Here is a 21,920-nt window from a genome sequence, read left to right on the forward strand (position 1 = left end):
GCAAGCACACCTCATTCACACAACACCCAGTGGCTCTCAGCAGGCTGCGTGCGTTTGGGGATGATGGAACTATTATTGTGTATCCTGCTGTAGTGATGGCTATCCGAACAGGGTCAAGTTTGTAAAACTATACACCACTATTAAAAAGTCGATTTTACTGTATGATCATGAAAAATTAGATAAACAAAATATTTTTAAATATATATATATTTCAGGCAATTTCTGCGTGCTCCCACTGTGGGTTGGGTGAGGGGCGATCGCAGGGTGCTTTCTCCAGGTCTTCCACCTGCTTCCCCCTCCGTCCACAGCGCACAGCCTTGCGCATGCGTCCGCTGCGAGCTGCTGGTACACCAAGTGGCCGCCACTGTCACCTCTTGGGTGGGGGGAGGTGTTCTCCATAAGGGCTAGTGGTGAGAAAGACACTTGCATTGGGAACCTGGAGGTCCAAGACAAAGGAGGTGTCCTCAGAAATTTCTTCTCAATAACAGCGGGGGTGGAGGGCAGGAGCTCTTAGCCTTCTCCCAGGCCCCGCGAGTGGAGGAGGGCTACGCTCCTCGGCCCCTCCCTAACCCCCCTAACAGAGCTCTGGAGGGGCCTCGCAGATGCGCCCCTTCCCCTCGCCCCCAGGGCCTCTAAGGCATGTCAGCCGTGTGCCCCGGAGACTGTCCTGCTCTGGGGCGGGTCGGAGGTCACCGGGCCCGCCCCTTCAGCTGCTCCGTCTCCTCACCCCGCCAATGCCTAGGCTGCCCCCACCCCAGGGGTTACCGCGACCCCCGCCCCAACCAACCCGCGGGGATCCGGGCGGAAACGAGACCCCAAAGTCGGACTGGGGGTTTCCCCACGCGGTGGTCCCGCCCTCCCTCCCAGTCCCTCCAGCTCTTAGAAAAGCCCCTCCTCCCCACAACACACAACGCGCTCCGCGGGTGCAGGGCCAGTCTGGGTCGGAACCATGCAGTTGGACACCCACCCAAGGCACCAAGTGACTTGGGTTTCGCCGGAGAGGCCGGTGACCCCGCCCCCTCCGCCCTGGCAGAGCTCTCCGCTGGTTTGGCCTCAGCACCTGTTCCCCAAACGACTGGGTCCTCCCAGCGGTCATCTCTTATATCCCACGTGCCCCAACCCACGTTCCTATGGCCATTTCTCACACCTCACAGCAATGGTCCACCTCCACAGCTCTCCCCGCCGCTGCTGTGCGCGGGACCCCGCCTCTCCCAGACCTCCCGGGCAAAGACCGCGGCCAAGCCCCACTGCCCTCCTCACCGCAGAGCCCAACCCGCAGCCTCCCGCCGCGCACCTGTAGTCATTCTGCAATCTGGGCACCCCCCTCCCCCTCCCCGCAAGACCTCTCGGAGCCGGCACCAACCCCGAGCTACCGCCTATTCCTTTGTTCCTTCGCAACTAAACGCAGGTGCCCGCGCGCCCTCCTTCTGTCCCCTCCCTCCTCAAACCCTCTCCAGTCAGGCCTCTCTCCAGGGCTCATCTGGTCAAAGCAGTTCCCACCTCCAGCCTTGCGTCCCTTGGTTCTCCCGGGACTTGGCCCGTCAGCGCCCCTCCTCCTGGACACTGGCCGCCTCTTCCCTCCCAGCTCCCTCACCTAGCCTCTGCGCTGGGGTCTCTATGCTACAGGCTATAATAGCTCATTGGCCTCTCCACTAGGATGTCAAACGCAAATTAATAAAAGGCTGAAGCCCTGGACACCCCACCCTGCGTGCTCCCTCCTACTTTCCCATCTCGGAGGCTCAGCCAAACTCCCAGGTGCTCAGATAAAACACCCAAGCCATTCCTGGTTCCTCTCTCCAACTCCTCATCCCCTCCACCAGGAAATCCTGTTGGCTCTAACATCAAAACACACTCCAGCTACCGCCTTGGCCTCTGTCTGGGGTTATTGCAGCCACCTGTTCTGCCCCACCCCTGTTCTTACCCTGTTCTTACTGGCACCCCTATTCTCAACGCATTCCTGGTCGTGTGACTCCTCCAAGCCCTGAACTTCACTGGGGGTAAAAGCCGACTTCTTTTCAATGACTGCAGACTCCCCGCTGCTTCTCCACCTCCTGTCCCTTCCCTTTCTCCCTCCACTCACATGAGCCCTTTGATGCTCACCCCAGGGTCTTTGCACTGGCTCTTTCTTCTGCTTCTAGGTGTTGCATGGGTAAATTTGAACTTTCCTTGGTGCTAAAATGGAAAGAGAGCTCCCCTCCACCTCCCTTTTCTTATACAACATTTTCTTTAGAAACATGTAAATTCTTTCTGTCCCTTTGAAATGTATGCAAACCTTTTGAAAAGCTAAGTAAACTTCATACTTGCCAGTTTTACAGCCCAGTAATGTCTTCCTTAACAGTCTTGGAACAGTCTCTTTGAAATGTAAACAAGAAATATTGCTCCCTCTTTCTCCCTATTTTTGGTGGAATTTTAATTTAGATGCCTGGTTCCAACTTATAACTACCTCCTTGTCATGGAGAGTTGAGAATATTTCATAGTACCTCTGACTAAAGAGAAACTGGGAATGCAATGGCCACCCCAGTAACCAGGGAAATTTAGGGTGACCTATGAGCGATACACTGTGCTGCTGTCAAGACCTCTTCAACAAATATTTTTTTATTGTGGTAAAATATACTTGAGATAAAAATATCCATTTTAATCATTTTTAGCATAGTTCAGTGACATCACAATGTTGTGCAATTATCAAAACTATTTCCAGGACTTTATCATTCCAAACAAAATGTCTGTACCCATGAAACAGTAAGTTTGCCTTCTCCCTTCCCTCAGGCCAAGCTCCAGTCTACCTCACTCCCCCCTCAATCTGCCTTTTCTACATGGCTCACAGGTGGTGTCATACACTGTGGGGCCTTCCGTCCGGCTGACTTCACTGAATTTTGTAGCATCTATCAGACCTTCATTCCTTCCTAGCTTAGTTAATGATACATTGTAGGTCTATACCACATTTTGTTTATCCACTCATCTCTTTTTTTATTGATTGATTGATTTTTATAGAGAGAGGAATGGAGAGAGAAAGAGAGAGACATAGATTTGTTGTTTCACTTGGTTGTATATTCATTGGTTGCTTCTTGCATGTGCCCTGACCTGAGATGGAACCTGCAACCTTGGCATATCAGGATGATGCTCTGACCAACTGAGCTACCTGGCCAGGGCTGCACTCATCTCTTGATGGACACTTGGATAAGAGTCCAACTTCATTCTTTTGCATGTGAAGGCCTTTTGTCTGAGCTGAAGCCTCTGGCCCAGCCCAAGGCCCCCATGGAGCAGCAGGCCTCTGGGGAGCTGTGCCTGGGCCCCACAGCCTGGGGTTACCCCACATTCTGAGCCTGGCCTTCTCTGTCAAGGCTTGGGGAGCCCAGATGTGAGTTGGTCCCCACTGCTCCCCAGCAGTCCAGCCCTGGCACGTGCTTGTTCTTGATGAGACCCCTGGTCCCAGTCAGTCAGCTCTCTCCCAGGTGGCAGCTGGGGAGAGAGAAATGGGGGCTGGCTAAATCAGCCAAGAATCCACCTTGTTTGGGGGCACACCCTCCCCCAGCCCACCCCTCTCTCTAGGCCCTTTCTTAGCTGCCCAGTCCTGGAGAGCCAGTGCCCATGTCCTGTTTCCAGAAAGAGTCCACCTGGACCAAGAGCCCCAGCCCAGACACCAGGCCCCTGGGGTAATCTCTCATCTGCTGGAGGTAACATTTTCTAAGGAATGGGACCCAGACTTGGCTGAAACACTCTGCCAGGGGATGAGGGGAGTGGATGATGGAGGTCTGAGAGACCCACTGCAGGCCCTGGGGTATTTCCTGGAGGGCCGGGAGCAGGATAGGGGCTGCTCTGGAATGCTGTGACTCAGCTGGGCTCAAGGCCATTCTGAGACAACTTCCCATCTGCTGAGCTGGCCAGCAGTGGGAAGGTCCCGAGAGGCCCTGGATGCCTGGAGGCCAGCTTCTCCCCTTTTTGGCCCTCGTGCCTCCCTGGCATCTGCTCTGTTCTCCACTCGGCAGCCAGAAGGGCTTACAGGTGGGGGTGTCTGTTCCCCACTCACATCCTAGGGCCTCCTGGATCCCCAGGCGGAGGTCACCACCATACACCTAGGACCCGCAAGGTTCCCTCTGTCTCCTTCCAAGCCTGAGGTCCCAGGAATCTGGACCTGAGGGACATCCCAAGCTCCTGGACAGTAGGAAGCAGAGCCCTGGTTTGGGTGATGGACCCTCAGAAGAGGGGTCAGTGACTGTTGGGAGGAGCCAAGGCTTGGCCTTCTGTCTGGCCTGCCTCTGCCTTAGTTCAGAGCCTAACCTGACTCTGAGTGGGTGGCCCCTGTGTCCCCCATCAATCCCCAAACTCCTGTGTAGTGCACACCACACCACCCTGACAGTGGGAAACAAGGACAGCAGGGGCCAGGCTCCCAGCAAAGGTCAGCGTCCAACCCTCAGCCTCCTGCAGCCCCTTAGGGCTCCCCCGCCCACACCTGTGGCTGGGGCACTCACTGCATGGTATGGCACACAGCTGCTGGGGGGCCGAGAAGTGTACATCAGTCCTCCAGCCCTGCAGACAGGGGGCAGCTTGGTCAGTGCAGCCTGTGGCCCTTCCCTACACCCTGCCTGCATCCCCCCAGGGTCAACCAGAGAGGCTGCAGGGCTGAAGAGGCCCCTAGAGCAAGGCAGGGCCCTAGGGAAACCTTGGGGAGGCAGGAGCTCCCCATTTGGGACTGGGGGTAGGGCTGGGCAGGGCAGCACCACCTGGATGCAAGTGTCCGGCCCACAGGCCTCGTCCCTGGGAATGTCCACGAAGACAGGGTCCGCTGTGAGGTCAGCCTGGTGGGGGGGACAGGCAGTGGGAGTCAGATCAGGCTACCCTATGTCCCTGTCCCTAGTGCACATGTGTGTGTGTGGTGCGTGGTCAGCCCTCTAAGCACTTTCCCTGCCGGCCGCCTTGGGGCCCCTCCTGGCCTGGTGGGAGGTAGAGAGGCCTGCAGGAAAGTAAGGGGTCAGCTGTCCCCCTAGGATGGTGCCCACCCACCTGGCTCGCAGAGGCTGGAGAGAGGGTGGTGGCCTGGAGTGTTTGGTGGCAGGCAAGGGGCCACATCTTCTTTTGGTGGCACAGGCGCACCTGGAAGCGGGCGGGGCTGGGCGAGAAGAAGCTGACCCGGAGGTGGGACAAGGAAGGTGCCGGCTGGATGGTCATCTTCCAGGCTGCAGGGGTGGAGGGGTGAGGCCCAGCTCCCCCCACCACCACTGCACTTGTCCTGCCTAGCGACCAGCTCCCTGTCTTTCTGTCCCCCTGTATTTGCTGCGTCCACATTGCAGAGGCCACGGCCATGTTGGTGGGCCCGGCGACTCACCTGGGAAGCGTGGCTGGAGGAAAGGGCACCTCACCCGGAAACCCAGGCTGGTGGAGAACTGTAGAGAGGTGAGGAACAGGGTGTGGCGGGGTGCAGCTCCTGCTTGGCCCTCACCCTCCAGCCCTTAGCTCCACCCATTGACAGAAAGGCTGCTGGGATGCTGGACCAAGGGTTGAGCAAGGCATGGAGGCTGTGAGACTGCAGGCTCCCTGCCCAATGCCTCTGGTTCTTCCACCTGCCTCCTAGTCACCCTCCCCAACTGCTGTGTGGCAGGCTGCGACCTGTCCCACTCACCTTGAGGCAGAGATGAGGCTGGGTGTCCACCAGTGAGTACTGCACCTGAGGGGGGCTCAGGTCAGGGCCCTGGATATCTGTGCTCACCCCCAACCCTGTCTGGCAGGCACTCACCTTGCCATGTATGGGCCGGTGAGAATGCTCCAGCTCCTGGCAGTGGGCCCCTGGATCTGGGTGCCAGCACAGACTCATGTGGCCACTCATGGGGCAGGCGGGCTCCCAGCTCAGCACCTGGCTCCCTGGGTGGTAGCGGATGGCTTCCCACAGTGCCTCCGTGTCTGCAGGGACCCTCCCCCACCCCCGGGCTTCAGTCAGCTGGGCCCTACCTTCACTGCCAGTAGACCATAGGACCTAGCACCTGCATGGCAGGTGCACCAAGGCCAGGGACTCAGGTGCAGTCCTCCTGCAGTCCTCTGGCCTGGCCTGAGTCTGTTCAGGGTCACTGAGCAGAGCAGAGGGCAGGGCATCCCTCTTGCAAGTACACACACATATGTGCATACCCAAATCTACACAGTTTCCACCACCTGGAGAGGCTTGCCCAGCACACCCTTTGACTACATGTCATCTAGAGCAGGCCTGCCGCCATGCCTCAGCCCTTCTAACTGGACCAGGCCAGCCACCACCCTACTGGACACTCCTGACCCGCCCATATCCCACCCTTCTCCCCTCCCTCCCTCTCCCCACTCTGGCACTACAAGGCACTTGCCATTTTCAAAGGGGCAGGTCTGGGTCCGCAAGGCATCTGGAGTCGCAGACCAGCTCTGTGGGAAGCGCTGGGATCAGAGCAAGGCCTGCCCATCCCTTTGTCCCCTCCTCGCAGTCAAGGCCACACCCTCACTAACCTCAAGGCACAGGCAGGGCAGCTCGTGGCTGTAAGGCAGAGAGACCATCCCAGAGACACTGTTCGCTGTCACCTGCAGTAGACAGATGGGAACCAAGAGCTAAGAAGCTGCCCTGGGTGCAGGGCCTGGAGTGGGAGAGCCCAGAGCAAGGGGACTGTGAGTAAACTGTGAGGGGGGGGGGCCTGGAAGGGTGGGGCATTGGGTGGGTCTTGGACTTGGGGCAGGTGTGGGTGGGTGGGGCTTGTGTTGGGGTGAGGCTTGGTCTGTGTGGGCGTGGTCTGGGGTGTGCAGTTGTGTCCCAGGCTCAGGCCTGGGGCTCACCTGCACAGGTGCGCCCACGTCCTCACAGGTGTACCACTTCAGGCAGAGACGCACGTAGTAGTCCGGGCCCCCAGGGACCTCTGGCACCTGTACCTGAACGACCTTGCGGCTGCGGTCCACCCAGTAGGACAGCTTCCCTGCTATAGAGGGGGTGGCAAGGGAGGCCATGTTGGGACCAAAGGTACCAGACTCAGGGGTCCACCTGTCCTGAGAGCCTTGAGGTGATGGCCCCTGTTAGACCCTGGCATTTGGAAATAGTTCACCTGAGGACCCATCTTGATTTCCTAAGTGGGGCAGGAAGAAGACCCTGGTGGGAGGGCTGTTGTGTGCACAGCAACCTAAGGGTCTTAGGTAGGCGTGATCCTACCTGTGAAGGGGGCTTACCAAAGCAGTCTGGTATATTCCTTCCCACATCCTCATCTCCGCAGTCTGCAAATGACAGAGGCAATGTTGGACTCAGCTTGTTCTGCCCTGAGGGGCAATGCCCCAGCTGGACCTCTATCCCTGTGGCTTTCAGAAGTCCCTCCTCTCCAGGGAGGCTGTGACACCAAATTAAGCCAGACGATATTCTTGGGAGCTGTCCAGCATGGGTCCTGCCCCCTGCCCTGGGTGAGTTTCAATGCACATCAGTTCCTAAAGGCCAGATGGCAGCTGTGCCCAGGCCCACCCCTGGGCTCTCACCTTCTACATGGTACTGCTGTTCCAGCTGGACCCCACAGAAGTGGGGGACAGTCCTCAGGGTGACATAGAGGCTCTGAGCCACACTCACCTCAAAGCAGTCAAAGTGCACCTGGAGCTGGGCAGATACAGGGGTGAAGCAGGTAGACATGGGGCCTCTGCCCACCCACCCTGGTCAGGCCAACTCCACCTAGAACAACTGGAACCCACGATCTGGGAGCAGAGGTGGAGTAGCACCCACTCCCTGGACCTTGGGTGGCAGAGCCCCAGGATAGGCTGTGGACAGGCGACTGGGAGGGGAGGGCAGACAGGAGCAGGTCAGGAGACAGTTGCTGCCTGGCAAAAGCTTGGGGCTGGACTGGCAGTTCTGGCCTCACCTCCTGCCCCACCTGCTGCCGGCGAGAGGCCCTGGGGACCCGCATACTGTGACAGTGTGTCCCTTGGGTGTCCAGGTTCATGGAGCAGGCCTCCAGTCCCCGCACATTCTCTGGTGGAGGGAGGGGCCAGGCAGGTTCGTTGGACCATAATGGTAAAACCCCTTCCTCCCCTCCTCTCTGGGAAGTGCAGTTAGCAGGTCCCCCCATTGTTGTGGGGTTAAAGGAGCCATGGGCCCACCACCTACTTCCTGGGTGTCACCCCTCTCACCATGCAGTGTGAGGGAGGCTTGCACTAGCAGCAGAAGGGAGCAGCTGTTGTCAGGGGTGCACTTCATCACAGTGGAGAGAGTCAGGGCCCCCAGGACTGACCGAAACATGGAGGTGGGGGGTTGCTGGCAGAAGCTGTTCAATATGTTCCCTAGGGAGGGAGAAGGAGGGTGATGCCACAGGGCTCTCTGGCGCCCCGGGAAGCTCTGTGGTGGTTGGGCCAGTGGAGCGAGCTCTGGGGCTACACAATCTGAGGAGGGGTCCTTATGACCTTGTCCAGTGGAATCAGGGAGCCAGTGCCCTGGTGAGTGGTGGGCTCACCCCTGAGCCATGCTCAGACTGTCTGTCCAGCATCAGGGATGGGGTTCAGGTCAGCGGAGCGGGCTGCACGTGAGTTGAGGAAATGGGACAGTCTGGGCAGACCAAAGAGGCTGGAGTCTGCAGGACAGAGCAGAAGAGACGAGAGAATGGTGTGGAGAGAACCCTGGAGAACATTCAGTCTGCTGCACACTCAGCAGAGCGTGGATGGGCGCAGTCTTGCAGGTGCTACCTGAGACGGGAAGGACAGTGGCAGGGATCTGAGGGGACAAGACCTGCACCACACAAGCTGGGAAGGGGCCTGTTCCCGGCCAGACCAGAGGGCACTGGGGACAGTAATCAGGAGTCTTGCCTCAGTCAGGGGCACCGTCAGCCTCAGACTGAGCCTGTCCTGGTCCTGCCCAACAAATCTTAGCAGGAGGACCCCAAAACATCAAGCTGCTTCCTGGCGACTGAACTGTATTCCAGAAAAGACTCAAGAATATTTTTGGAAATAAAATATATAAATATATACCCGGCACACAGCAGGGTAAATTCAGTAAAAATTACAAGCCTTGCAAAGAATCATAGAAAAGCACAACACAGAATGGAAAGAAAAATCAATTAATTGAAGTTGACATAGATATTAGAATTAATAGACAAGAATATTAATACAGTTATAACTGTATTCATATGTTCAAAAAGTTCACTATAGGCATAGGAGACATTATTTTAAAAACCAAAATCCAACCTCTAGAGATGAAAACTACATCAAGCAGGATGCAAACCATCTTCTGTGACCACAATGTAATTAAATTAGATATCAATAAGATAGTTCTGGAAGATCTCCAAATATTTGAAAACTAATCAGTATACTTTTATTTATTTATTTTTCAGCATACTTTTTTTTTTATACAACTCGTGGGCCAAAGCAAAAAATGAAAACAAAAATTAAAAACTACTTTAAACTGAATGAAAATGAAAAGACAACATATAGTAAAGTTGGATGCTGAGCCTGACCAGCGGTGGCTTTAGTGGATAGTGTGTCAACCTGGGATGCTGAGGACCCAAGGGTGAAATCCTGAGGTCGCTGGCCTGAGTACGGGATCATCAACATGATCCTATACTCGCTGGCTTGAAGCCCAAGGTCTCTGGCTTGAGCAAAGGGTCACTAACTCAGCCCTGGTCAAAGCATAAACGAGAAGCTCAATGTACAACTAAGGGGCCAAAAGTATGAGTTGATGTTTCTCACCTCTCTCCCTTCCTGTCTCTCTCTCTCTTGCTAAAAAAAAAAAAAAAAAAAAAAAAAAAAAAAAAAAAAAAAAAAGAGTTGGATGCTGCTAAAGGGAATATTATTTGGGGGAAATTTGTGGCACCAAACTCCTACATTAGAAAAGGAAGATCTCAAATTAGCGACCTCAGTTTTCACCGTCAGGAATTAGAGAGAGAAGAGTAAATGATCATCTTAAACAAAGACAACATTTAAGTCAATTGTTTCTCAAACTAGGGGCAAAAAAAGAAACCAGACTTAATCAGAAGAAAGGAGATGATGACAAGATAGGAGTGGCAACCAATGAAATAGGAAACAGAAAAGCAACAAAGAGTCAACAAAAGCACACATATGTTCTGCAATTGCTTTCAGAAAACGGAAGATGAGGGGGCAAGAATCTGATGATTCCAAAGACCATTACCCTGAGTGGAGATCTCCTGCATACACACAGTGTGATTTCATTCACATAACATTTTAGAAAATGCAAACTAGTCTCTCTGGACAGAAAGCACGCCTGTGGCTGTGGGGTTAGGGTTAGAGTGAAGAGGGAGGACTCAAAGGGCATCAGGAACCTTTGGAGTGATGGAAAAATACATTTATCCTGACGTGGGCAGTGGTTTCACAGGTGTGTACATAGGTAAACCTTCGCAAATGGAACATCTGAAGCATGTAAACTTGCTTGTGTCAACTGTATGTCAATAATGCCGAAAAGGTCACTTCCTTCTCCCTGATCATTGTGAGTATAAGATGGCAGCAAGTTTCCAAATTCTTCCCCAGCTGTGGTGGCCCCTTAGTAGGCAGTGTCTCCCAACTCAGTTTAACACAATCAGAAGTGGGGAAAATAAAACAATAAAACAACAACAAAATAGAGGCTTTAAATACCCAGGGGGCACTGTCCTCACATCCCTGAGGGTCTTTCCATCAGGTTTCATTGGGGGGAGGCGTAGAGTGGGAGAGACAAGGGGACCCAGGCTCACTCCGCTTTCTCCCACTAGACCGATGGAGATTTAAAGACCAATAAAACCAACGAATAGTGAGTGGGTCTGCCTTTTATTATCTAAAGGGTCTGTGATAAACCCTGCTCCAGCTGGTGGAAGTTCTAAACAGTCACCCGCACTTGGCAGGGCCCTCATGGCACATGCCTGGCCTACCGTTGGCTTGGAGCTAATGTAACTAATGTCTTGTGTCTGATGGACTATCCAGAGCTTTCTGGAAGGACATCAAAGACAGTGGCCAGGATCAGAGAAGAGGCTATCTAAAGGAGCAGCCCAGCCTCTGCGTGGCCATGAGTTTTATGGTAAAGGCTACTGGGCTAGCCAGATAACGTGGGGGTACAGGGTGAGGAGAATGTTGTGCCCAAGCCTATGTCTCCTTGTGGTGGACGATTGTTGCTGGGCTTGATGTGCAGCAACCTTGGGAAATGGTGGTGCTTTTGATCTCACTCTCCACCCAAGCTGTCTGTCATGTGTGTGACAACCTCCTTCTCATAGGAAATGAGAAGTTGACATCTTTTGACCTTTTCTGGAGAAAAATGAAGACTTATTCCAGCCAACCAAAGAAATTATCAAAACCAGAATATATATATACATATATACTTTAAAAGGTAGAACAGTAGAAGAGAAGGGCCCAGGTGAGCATGGAAATGTGGAAATCTGTGGAATTAAATACAATGGACATAAAGGAGAAGTCACTGTTACAGAACAAAACCTGTAAAAAAAAAAAAGGCTCTGTCCCAAAGTGAGCTGACAAAACAGGGAGAAAGTCTATAGTGAGGACAGAAACACGCTAAATTATTTGTGGCTCAAAACAGAAGAAACAATTTGTTGTCATTGTCGAAATAATCATGTGCCCGGAACAAGTCACCAAGACCTAGGAAGAAGTAAATGCACTTGCTGTCAATCAGAGACTAAAAAACTGCCACAGAGCCTTCCTGGCATAACAAGTAACAACAGATGAGCTTTAAAAGGAGGAACAGGAACTCAAGAGGAAGAAGCGGGTTATGGAAGGAGTGTGGGCATGGGCTTGGGAAGACACACTGGTGACTGTAAATTCGAGGTGATGAGGGAGGAGGAGAGATGGCTCTGTGTTTAGAACAACCTGGGGTTTCACTCCCTGCTGTTCAGAAGGCCAGGCTATGTGGACCAATTTCATGGTCAGAAACAACTAACAATGCTGGTGGAAAAAAAATAAGTAGCCTTGGCCGGTTGGCTCAGTGGTAGAGGTCAGCCTGGTGTGTGGATGTCCTGGGTTTGATTCCCAGTCAGGGCACACAGGAGAAGTGCCCTTCTGCTTCTCCATCTCTTCCCTCCTTTGTTTCTCTCTTACAGTGATGGCTTGGTTGGAGCAAGTTGGCCTTCGGCACTGAGGATGATAGCTCCATGGCCTCGCCTCAGGTGCTAAGAAGAGCTTGGTTGCTGGACAACGGAGCAATGCCCCAGATGGCCTTGCCAGGTGGATCCCGGTCAGGGCACATGTGGGAGTCTGTCTTTGCCTCCTCTCCTCTCACTGAAGAAAAAAAAATTAAAACCATGTAGAAAAGAAAATTGAAAAACTTCTGAGACTGAAGAAAGAATCAGGATCATCAGGCCCATAACTGAGAAAGGCCAGAGGGACACATGCACAAGGAAACCACAGTGTCTCCCCGCCCAGCCAAGCCCACGGCTGTAGGGGAGTCACAGAGCTGCCCTGTGGAGAACCAGGACAAACCCTGTGGGCACGGTGGGATGGCGTGGATGACCGGAGGTCTTCCTGGAAAGTCATGACCTCTCTGGATCTGGTGCTGGTTCCTATCACTGGTTGCACCTCCATCTGTGGTGATCCAAGAAACCTCAATCTGTGGTTTCATTAGGAACGGTCCCGACAGTCACACATTATACTGGGAACCACTTAGGAACAAAGGTGAACCCAGTCTGGGGGAGGCTCCTTCCTCCCAGGCCTCAAGGAACTCCAAGAATCGTTCTTCAAGGGTGTTGAGCAGGCAGAGGACAAGAGAGTTGACAAAAGGGAGACCCAGCAGAGACAACTGGCCACACACAGCTCCACCGAGTCCTCCAGTAAGACACTGACAGGCATGAACTACAGCCAGTCATGCTGAAAAGACGGGGCTGGAAATCTGTGGTTGCAACAATTAAGACCTGGTCTCTCAGCAAATTTCATGATTATAATACGATATCATTGTCTATATTCACTATACTGTGCGTTAGAGCTTTGCTGTCCCTTTTTTTCATGTGAAAAATGTCACTTGTAAAGTCTGACACAATACACTTTTCTTTCCATTATAAACTGTATACTTTTTGCCTAGATGCCAAAAGATATCTTTCTGTCTCTCTTTAAAATCCAGTGATTTTACCAGACTATATTTTGGGGTTGAGTGTTCAGGATCGATTTTCTGAAGTGTGTGGCTTGCCCTCTCAAGTATCTAATTTAAAGAAAAAAGTAATCTTCTCGAACAGCAGTTCTTAGTGTTTGTTCTGTGGCTTTGGTTTCTTCCTAAGATATCACCTGTTTTTGGACATCTTTGTCTAATGCAGCCGTTAGCTTTTTTCACGTGTCGTTTTAATCTCTTTTCTTCATTTGTTTTGATTTTTCAATAATTTCCTCCTTTTCATCTTCCTTTTGTCTTAAAGGCATTCAATACTGGGTCTCTTCACTCTTGTGTTCTCCTGTGGTCTTTCCTAAAACAGTTTTATTCCTTTATTTATAATTCTGAGTGTTGTCACCTCATTTCTGAATCTTTCTAGTTTTTTTTGTTCATATTATTATTCTTTAATGTCTTGCACTATTTTCTTGACTGTCCTAACCCATTTTGAAGTGAAGTGCTACAAGTTCTAGGTTTGTTTAGCATGCCTTGCTGGTGCATGTCCATTGTCTGTCGGGATGCAATTCTATGCCTTATTCTCTTTTTTATTGTCGTTACCTGTCTGGAACTCTTTGCCACTGCTTGTACTTACGTGAATGTCCTCTCCCTGAGCTCTGAGCAGCAGGCTTAGTCTGGCAACTTCTCTACTGCAGAGCGCGCCCTCTTCTGTTCTTCTTGTGCAGTGCTTGAAAGCAGGGTGGATGGCTTTTCCAATTTCTTAGCTTGTTCCCCTCGAGTGTCTGTCTGAGTCTCCGTGGGGGTTTTTTTGTTTTGTTTTTTGTTTTTGTTTTTTTGCCTCTGTCATCCTTATTTGGCTCAGACTTGATGTCACTCCAAGCTCCTCTGTCAGAACATCTCACAAGGGGGGTCCCGGTGCTGGCAGTGGAGCTGACCCTCCCTCTGGCAACAGGAGTAGGGTGGCCCCCCCTGCTTCCCCTGTTTCTTCTGGTTGTCTCTCTGGGTTCCCCCGCACTTGGTCACCTTCTGCATGGGTGCTGACAAGCTACACGCCTGGGGTGCTGAAAGTGAGCATCTTGCTTTACTACATTGTGCTCTGTTGGTATCTGAGGATTCAGAGACCCCGGTTACACTGCCACCATCACCTCTAGGGACGATGAAAGGAAAGGGGCACAGAGCGGGGTACGCTCTACGAGAGACCAATAACCAGTTCCGTTGGATCATGACTGAGACAGTGTGGCCTTGCTGGGTCCGCAGCTTGGAAATCCAATGTCCAGTAAAGTCTGATGGGCTGAGGGAGCAGGAGGAAGCAAGGTCTTGTAGAGAACTGCAAAGTGTGACCAGGACAGAAAGAATGTCACCAACGCAGGACAGGAAAATTAAAATAAGAATGAAAGGGGCACAGTGGATAAAGCATCGACCTGGAATGCTGAGGTCACCAGTTCAAAACCCCGGGCTTGCCTGGTCAAGGCACATATGGGAGTTGATGCTTCCTGCTCCTCCCCCTTTCTCTCTCTCTCTCTCTCTCTCCTCTCTGAAATGAATATTAAAAAAAAAGAAAGAAAGAAAAGAAAGTGCCCTGGCTGGTGGCTCAGTGGATACAGCATTGTCCTGGAGCACCGAGGTTGCTGGCTCAATCCCTGGAACAATGGTTAGACCTCCAGGTTGTAAGTTCAAGCCTCAGTCAGGGCACAGATGGGAAACAATCAATGAGGGCACAACTAAGTGGGACAACGAGTTGATGCTTCTCTCTCTCTCCCTACCTCTCTCTCTCAAATCAACGGAAAAAAAATGTTTTTAAAAAATGAACGAAGGGAAGGGAGAGAGAAAGGAACACAGAATCAAAGAACATGAGAGAGAAGAAAACGTGACCCAGCTGTAAAGCTACACTTTCGGGGTCTCTGCTGAGGAAACATCTGAATAAGGAATGGAGTCAGTAAAACAAGGGATCAAAGGCAGATGACCAAACAGCAGAGGACACACAATGGCTGCACCAGTCTGCATTTCCACCAGCAGTGCACAAGGGTTCCCTTTTCTTCACATCCTCCTCAGCACTTGTGCATTTATTTATTTGTTTATTTATTTTTAATTATTATTATTATTTTGTATTTTTCTGAAGTTGGAAACGGGGAGGCAGTCAGACAGACTCCCACATGTGCCCAACCGAGATCTACCCAGCACGCCCACCAGGGGGCGATGCTCTTCCCACCTGGAGCATCGTTCTGTTGCAACCAGAGCTGTTCTAGCACCTGAGGCAGAGGCCATAGAGCCATCCTCAGCGCCCGGGCCAACTTTGCTCCAATGGAGCCTTGGCTGCGTGAGGGGAAGAGAGAGACAGAGAGGAAGGAGAGGGGGAGGGGTGGAGAAGCAGATGGGCGCTTCTCCTGTGTGCCCTGGCCGGGAATTGAACCCAGGACTCCTGCATGCCAGGCCGACGCTCTACCACTGAGCCAACTGGCCAGGGCCTAACAACATTTTCTTGACATAAGTTGTATTTATTTCTATACGGGGCTTTGGAGTGAAATTTATTTAACTTCCCTCCTTATATATTCTACATCACTTATAGTCCTTTTAGCAAACATAAGCAGTGTTTACAAAGGTGATAAAGCTATTTTAAGTGGGTTATTATATTACAAAGGAAAAGTTTAAGACAACGAAGTGGGGTTTCTATATATCACTGACAGGCAAATAAAGTGGCATGGAATGTGTGACCTCACAGCCAGCAGGCTCATGTGCCTGCCCCAGGCCAGGGATAGAGAGGAGACCTGGCTGTGGGCAGACCTGACTCCCAGGGAGGACAAGGTGACCCTGGTGGCGAGGGGTGGGGGCGGGCAGCATAACACCCTCCCCCTTCAGATGTACTCACGGTTCATGCGGCTCTTGCAGATGAAGCCCTGGGGACAAAACAGTGAGAAAGTGTAAGAGGTCAGCTCCTCCACCTCCTGTCCCACCTCCTGAACCCAGCAATAAGGGGGCAGATGAGGGGCTGGGATGTGTGTGGGGGGCTGCCATCCTGGTTCCTCCTCCTCAGTATCTGGGGAAACAGCCTGTGAAAGCCCAATCCGAGCCTACAGGTATTGGTCACTCAGTAAATGGTGTAAACTGGACCTCTTGACCTTGAGGTCCCAATGCTCCAGGCTACATACCTGAGGAGCAGGGTAGGTGCTGCCCTGGGTATTGGAGGGCATGACCTGTGACCTATAGTGACACCAGTGGCAGCAAGAAGCAACAGCCGTGGTGACCTCTGTCCCTTCCCCAGAGAGGACTGACCCGCTAAGGACCCCAGGAATCTGGGCCAGTGGGCTGGGGGGTTCAAGATGGATACCCTGGGCTCCCTGCTGGAAGCATAGGTGCGGGGATGAAGAAATAAGAGTGGGGTACACTTGTGTTCCCTGGATTTGGGGAGCAGGCACCTTCCTGTTCCCATCTCCCCACACACCCCCTTACTAAACAAACTTTCACTTTGGAATAGTGTTAAGTTTAGGGGGGAGTTTACCCAGCATGCCCTGATGTCAACATCTCACAAAGCAATGGCACAATGACGGGGACGTTATTGGCTAAACTCCAGGTGGAAGTTGAATTTCACCTGTTTTTCTACTAATGTATGTTTTCTTTTCCAGCTCACAAAGCTTCCTGGTCTTTTCATTCCCACGCCCCTGTCACTATCCCAGCTGGTGACCACTGCAACATCTCCTTGGGGACAGCCTGCGTGCCCTTCTTCCATCTCCAGCAGCCACAAGACCTGCTGATGTCTGAGGAACACAGACTAGACAGGATGCCTTGACCCTGCAGCCCCGCTCACATGCCAGGAGCAGAGTGGATCCAGGGATGAGAGCCCACCTGGGTGCCTACCCACCTGGTACCCTACCCACCAGGCTGCCAGCCTACCAGGGAGCCCCTCCAGAATGAGACTGAGCCAGTGTGGGGAGGGCAGGAGACCCACACAGACAGGGAGCTGTGGACCATGCTGTCTTGTGGAGGGCAGGTGGATGTGGTCTGATAGTTGGCCCTTCGGTGCCCTTGGGGACACAAGAAGAGGGACGAACAGGGGCAAAGGTTGAGGCCAGAGAACACTGGTGGGCTGTGCTGCCTGGAAATCCTAGTGTCCCAGGACATGGGAGAGGGCTGGCCCTGAGCCCTGGGGTGCTGTAATGGGCGGGATAGAGATGGAGAAGTCCTGGGGTTTTCCATTGGGCTTCTTGGGGCTTCCCAGCCCAACGTGGGCTGGAGAGGGGGGCAGCGAGGAGTGTCTGTGCGGATAGGCTCCAAGGCACACATCTTTGAGGTGGGGTCTGGGTCCCTCATGCTGCTTCTACCAGGCTTGAACTTCATCCAGCTGGAGAAAGGGACCCAGTGTCCTGGCTGGGCTATAGGAGGCACAGGGCAATGCTGCCGCCTCTGCAGCAGGGTGAGCAGGAGGTCCCTAATGACTCCATGCAGCTTGAGGCCCTTCCCTTCCCATTCACCCCACAGGCAGTACCTGCCCCCTCTGTTCCTGTCCCTCAGCCTTGACTGCCAGGTCAGCAAAGATTATTTCTCACTGCAGAATGGCCAAGGACCAGGATACCTTTCTGTGACACAGATGGGACAGAGGTCTCCTGCTGTCCCCTCCTGCTACAGCTCCTGTCCCTGATCCTCACCCCTGGGCAGCGCCTTTTCCTGCTCCCTCCTTCCTTTAGCTGTGAGCTGCCCCTGCCTCTCACCCTTCTCCTCCCCTAACTCCACCCACCCCAGACGCCAGGTCACTTGTACCTATGGGCATGAATCCCTCCCCTCCCCCGATGGCCTCCTGTCCCCCTCCACCCCATTCCACTTTCTTTCCAGGATTCTTTTTCCTGCTCAGGGCCCATGTCGGGCTTAGTCCTCAGCCCAGACCGTCCAGTGCCTTCCCCAAGTAGGAGGACCAAACCCTCATCTCCAGAGGTGGATTTAACGGCGGGTGCACTGGGCATGCACCCTGGGCCCTGACTTCCGAAGGGCCCTGAAAAACCCCAACTTAACACTTTTTTTTTCAAAAGAGAGAAGTGGGGGGCGGCAGACAGACTCCCGCATGTGCCCGACTGGGATCCACCTGGCATGCCCACCAGGGGGCGATGCTTGACCCATTTGGGGCGTTGCTCCATTGCAACCGGAGTCATTCTAGCGCCTGAGGTGGAGGCCATGGAGCCATCCTCAGTGCCTGGGCCAACTTTGCTCCCATGGAGCCTTGGCTGTTGGAGGGAAAGAGAGAAATAGAAAAGAGAATGGGAAAGGGTGGAAAAGCAGATGGGCGCTTCTCCTGTGTGCCCTGACCAGGAATCAAACCCAGGACTTCTACATGCTGGGACAACGCTCTACTGCTGAGTCAACCAGCCAGGACTACACTTCACTTTTTTCTAATGACATCAAGTTTGGTTTCACATGTGCAATTTTAACATTAATAGTACGTAATATTTTTTATTTATTTAAAAATATAGTTAACATGTATTTTTATTTTCCCTGTCTTTCTCTCTCTCCCTCTCTTTTTTAGGGCCCCAATATTTTCTTCTGCGCCTGGGGCCTCAACCAACCTTAATCTGCCTCTGCTCATCTCCACTCCAACATCCATCAGCTCTCCACATCTGTTGGGCTTCTCAAATCCCATATTCCAAAAATGAGTATTTCCCTTTCATGAACATTTGCCAGACACCCCTCTAAGGACTGGTTCCTCCATCAGCCCTGAGGTTCAAGGCCACTCTAAGGCTACTTTGCCTTCCTCCCTCATGTACCCAGAACCCCTCTTGCACCCAGGACCCCTATTGCCACCTCTACCCTCAGGGGGCACCCCAGAGCAGCCCCTCCTGTTTGGGCCACCATCCCCTCACCTGGATCTGCCTGCTTTCTCCACAGCCTAAGGGAGCTGCCTAGCCCCCAGGGGCACTGCTCCTCAGGTCTGAGGTCCTGCCTGACCCATTCCCAGCGCTCCAGCCACCCGAACCCTCTCTGCCCCTTGCTGAGTTCCCAGGCTTTTTGCTGGACACATTCCCAGGTTTCTTAGAGATGCCCTTCCTCCTGAACGAGGACCAGAGTCCCCGGGAGTCTCTGGGGTCCAGACACACACGAGTCCTTGGCCAGGCTGCCCTTACCCTGGCCCCTTCTCCTCTCTTCCTCAGCATGGCCAACCGCAAGCCAGTTCTGTTGTGAGCTTTTCTAACTAGAACACCGTCCTTGAGGGCAGGGGCTGCGTCTGCCACCCTGCTGTCCCACACCTGGACCAGTGCACACAGCAGGTTCCCAGTCGGGTCCCCCATCCCTGTGACACCTTCCGGGCCATGTCTGGCTGTGCCTTGGCCAGCCTTGGCACTGGGGCACCTCAAGGCACTTGGGCGCACTTCTCATGGCAGGTGCTGCTGGGATCACCCCTTGGGTGAGGCTGAGTCACCCTGCTCTGCCCTGAAAAGTCCCAAGACACCACCATTTCTGAGTTGTGTCTTTGCCTGACGGCTCCTTCCCGCCCAGGATGATAGTGTTCCCTGAAGCATTTCCTTGTCAGTGTCCACACAAGCCCAACACTGCCAGAGCCAGGGCCCTGGGTGATGCAATGTGGCTTGGGGAGGTTGGGCTCCAGGCTGCCCCTAACGCATCTTCTCAGAGACAGGGCCACAGGTGTGTCAGCTCACCCTGCCCCTCAGGCTCCCAGCAGACATCTCCCGGAGCAGTGCCGCAGCGCCAGGCGGGCTCCTCGCAGGGATCCCTGGTCCCCATGTCCCCCTCAGCCTCCTATCACTCACCACCCCTAGGGCCCTGCACCTCCACCTGTCACTCTTACTTGTGTGCTCAGGGTGCCAGGCCAGTGCCTACCTGTGGAGGAACCAGGGCCCCCTCAGGATGAGAGCTTCTGAGGGAACAGGCTCACCTGAGAACAGGAGAGGCCACATTCCGTGATCCGGGAGATGGCCAGGCTCTGGTAGGTGCTCCAGGTCAGGGACAGGAGTGCGATGGCTTGCCCAGTGAGCATGGCTTGTGTGGCAGTAACTGTGTGAATGTGTGTGCGAGGGGATGGGCTGAGCTTGCAGGATGCCCTGTGGCAGCTGCTCCTGCCTCTTCCTGTCACAGCTCAGCCCCAAAAGAAAACAGGAGTGGACACCCCTTCTCACTGACTCCCAGTGGAATAGAGCCCAAGTGGGAAGGCTGAAACCACAGACCCACAACTTCCCGCTTGTCCCGGCTTGCGCTGTGGGTCTGCAGACTCTGGCCAGACGCCCGTGGGGTTTCTAGGCTGCCAGACTCCTATACTTGAGTCACTGGCATTCCATGTAACTGGGTTCTTCCTGAGCCTAGCTGCCGGGGCAGGATGGCCTGAGGGACCAGCGAGCCGTCCCTCACACCAGTCGGCTCCTGAGTGTACCTCCGTCTATCAGACAACCCTCCTGATGGCAGAGGTGGGTGGTGGCCAATGACCTTGGTTGTCCAGCTCAGCCGTGTCAGCGGGGGGAGCAGTCATGTGCACCTGCACCCCACAACCGCTTTTACTAGCTCCCACCCCCTCAAGTTACTCTCTCCTGGAGTGGGACCTGGGTTCACTCCAAGTCCGAGTGTCCTCGTCACCTCTCTGGATTCGAAAGGATGTACCCCTTTGCTGGGCCCTTTGGTGACTGTCCCTCAAGCCAGAGGGCAGTGCTCCATGGCCTGTAGTGTGGGGCTGGACTTCAGCCCTGGAATCACCCCAAACTCCTTTTCTCTTCCGACTCCTCCTATGCACAGAAAATTCCAGGCAGGGGCCCGGCCAGAGCAGGGCCATGAGAAGGAGAGAGCCCGGTGCGGCTCTGGGCCCCGTGGTGTCTTCCCTCCCTGGCAGGTGTGAGCTTCTCAGGCCCGAGACAGGCACTGCCCCATGACTGGGGGCATGGGAAGGAGTGTAGTGCTGGGGAGTCACCCAGGGCATGGTCCTCACCCCTGCCACTGGCCAAGGTGCCAGAGCCCTCACCCAGCTTTCCTTCCTCAAGAGCCAGCGCCCCAACCCAGCCCCCGCCTGGTCTGCGGTCACCCCCATGAGGCAAAGCAAATGGGGATGGAGCCTCCACCCCATGCAGTGTTCACCTGTGGCCACAGTGCAGGGGTGGAGGTGACAGTATACCAGGTGGCTGTATGGGCACAGTCTCCTCAGAGAAAGGCGGCCCACATGATCTGAGACACCCAGTGAGCCCACTCATACCCGAAGGCCCCCACCATGGCTGCCCTAGGATGGGCCCACCCCGCCAGGTGACACTGCTGCTCCTGGAACATGGCTTCCCAGTGCCAACTGTGGCCTGAGGTGGACAGCAGATCCATCCACATGACTTTATGGAGGGACAGGCCTGTGGGGGAGAAACATGGTGGGACTAGGCCCCTCACCTCCAGGACTCCTGTCTTGTTTTTAAGGGCTGGTGGCTCCAGACCTTCCTAATGTCCACAAAGAACGGTCCCTGAGCTCTCCTCGCAGCCCCCCATCCTGTGTGGGCTTAGGGGGATGGAACACCTGGGTCTGAGCCCAAAGAGTCCTCAGGAGCTCCCCTGCCCTGGGTCTCAATAGTCTGCACTGCCCACTGAAGCCAGAGGACCCAGAAGTCCAGCTGTGGTGGCATCTGAGGGGTCAGCCCTTGCTTGGCGCCAGGTTGGAAGGAGATGGGGGCTGGATGCAAAGAACCTGCACCAGAGAGTAAGATTTTTGTCAAATAAATGAGGGAATAAACGGCTGCCTCTCTGAGATCTCCGGCTGCGCGCTGGGGGCTTCCAGCAAGGTGGGCTCTTGGGAAGGACTCACGCTCATCTGGCTGGGTCTTGCAGTGGTGAGAGGTGTGGGAGGTAGGAAGAGGTGTGGGTATGGGTTCAATGCAGGGTGAGGGGTGGGTTGTGGGATGCAGGCACCAGGACTGGGTGGGGCTCCATAAGAAATAGCATGGTTCAGATTGTACCATTTCTCTATAATAGCTCTGTA

General features: G+C 53.8%; 1 protein-coding gene across 2 annotated transcripts; it reads right to left on the minus strand.

Annotated features, from left to right (window-relative positions):
• Positions 1-358: 358 nt before the first annotated feature.
• IL17REL (interleukin 17 receptor E like) lies at positions 359-20,035 on the minus strand. 2 transcript variants are annotated; one of them, XM_066253050.1, is made up of 16 exons: positions 19,860-20,035; positions 15,852-15,879; positions 8,104-8,253; positions 7,836-7,945; positions 7,462-7,576; positions 7,165-7,209; positions 6,781-6,920; positions 6,460-6,531; positions 6,324-6,378; positions 5,732-5,895; positions 5,618-5,662; positions 5,324-5,381; positions 5,002-5,174; positions 4,722-4,796; positions 4,470-4,527; positions 359-436 (listed from the first exon to the last, which is right to left on the minus strand). In XM_066253050.1, the coding sequence occupies exons 1-16, from the start codon at positions 19,959-19,961 to the stop codon at positions 405-407; spliced, it is 1,422 nt and encodes a 473-aa protein (XP_066109147.1). In that variant the 5' UTR covers positions 19,962-20,035; the 3' UTR covers positions 359-404. The 2 variants fall into 2 exon arrangements, with proteins under 2 accessions (XP_066109147.1, XP_066109146.1); XM_066253049.1 differs by lacking the exons at positions 359-436; positions 19,860-20,035 and adding exons at positions 2,582-3,459; positions 16,874-17,464.
• Between the last annotated feature and the right edge of the window lie 1,885 nt (positions 20,036-21,920).

This window comes from Saccopteryx bilineata, chromosome 1, assembly GCF_036850765.1.
Source record: "Saccopteryx bilineata isolate mSacBil1 chromosome 1, mSacBil1_pri_phased_curated, whole genome shotgun sequence".
Lineage (NCBI taxonomy): Eukaryota > Metazoa > Chordata > Mammalia > Chiroptera > Emballonuridae > Saccopteryx > Saccopteryx bilineata.

Coding starts and splice junctions, on each gene's coding strand:
- IL17REL (XM_066253049.1), bottom strand. CDS start 17,317: ATGAAGTTCAAGCCTGGTAGAAGCAGCATGAGGGACCCAGACCCCACC. Junction 8,254..15,851: donor CTGCAAGAGCCGCATGAACC/GTGAGTACATCT, acceptor CTCCCTCCCTAG/GGAACATATTGAACAGCTTC. Junction 6,532..6,780: donor ACGTGGGCGCACCTGTGCAG/GTGAGCCCCAGG, acceptor TGTCTACTGCAG/GTGACAGCGAACAGTGTCTC.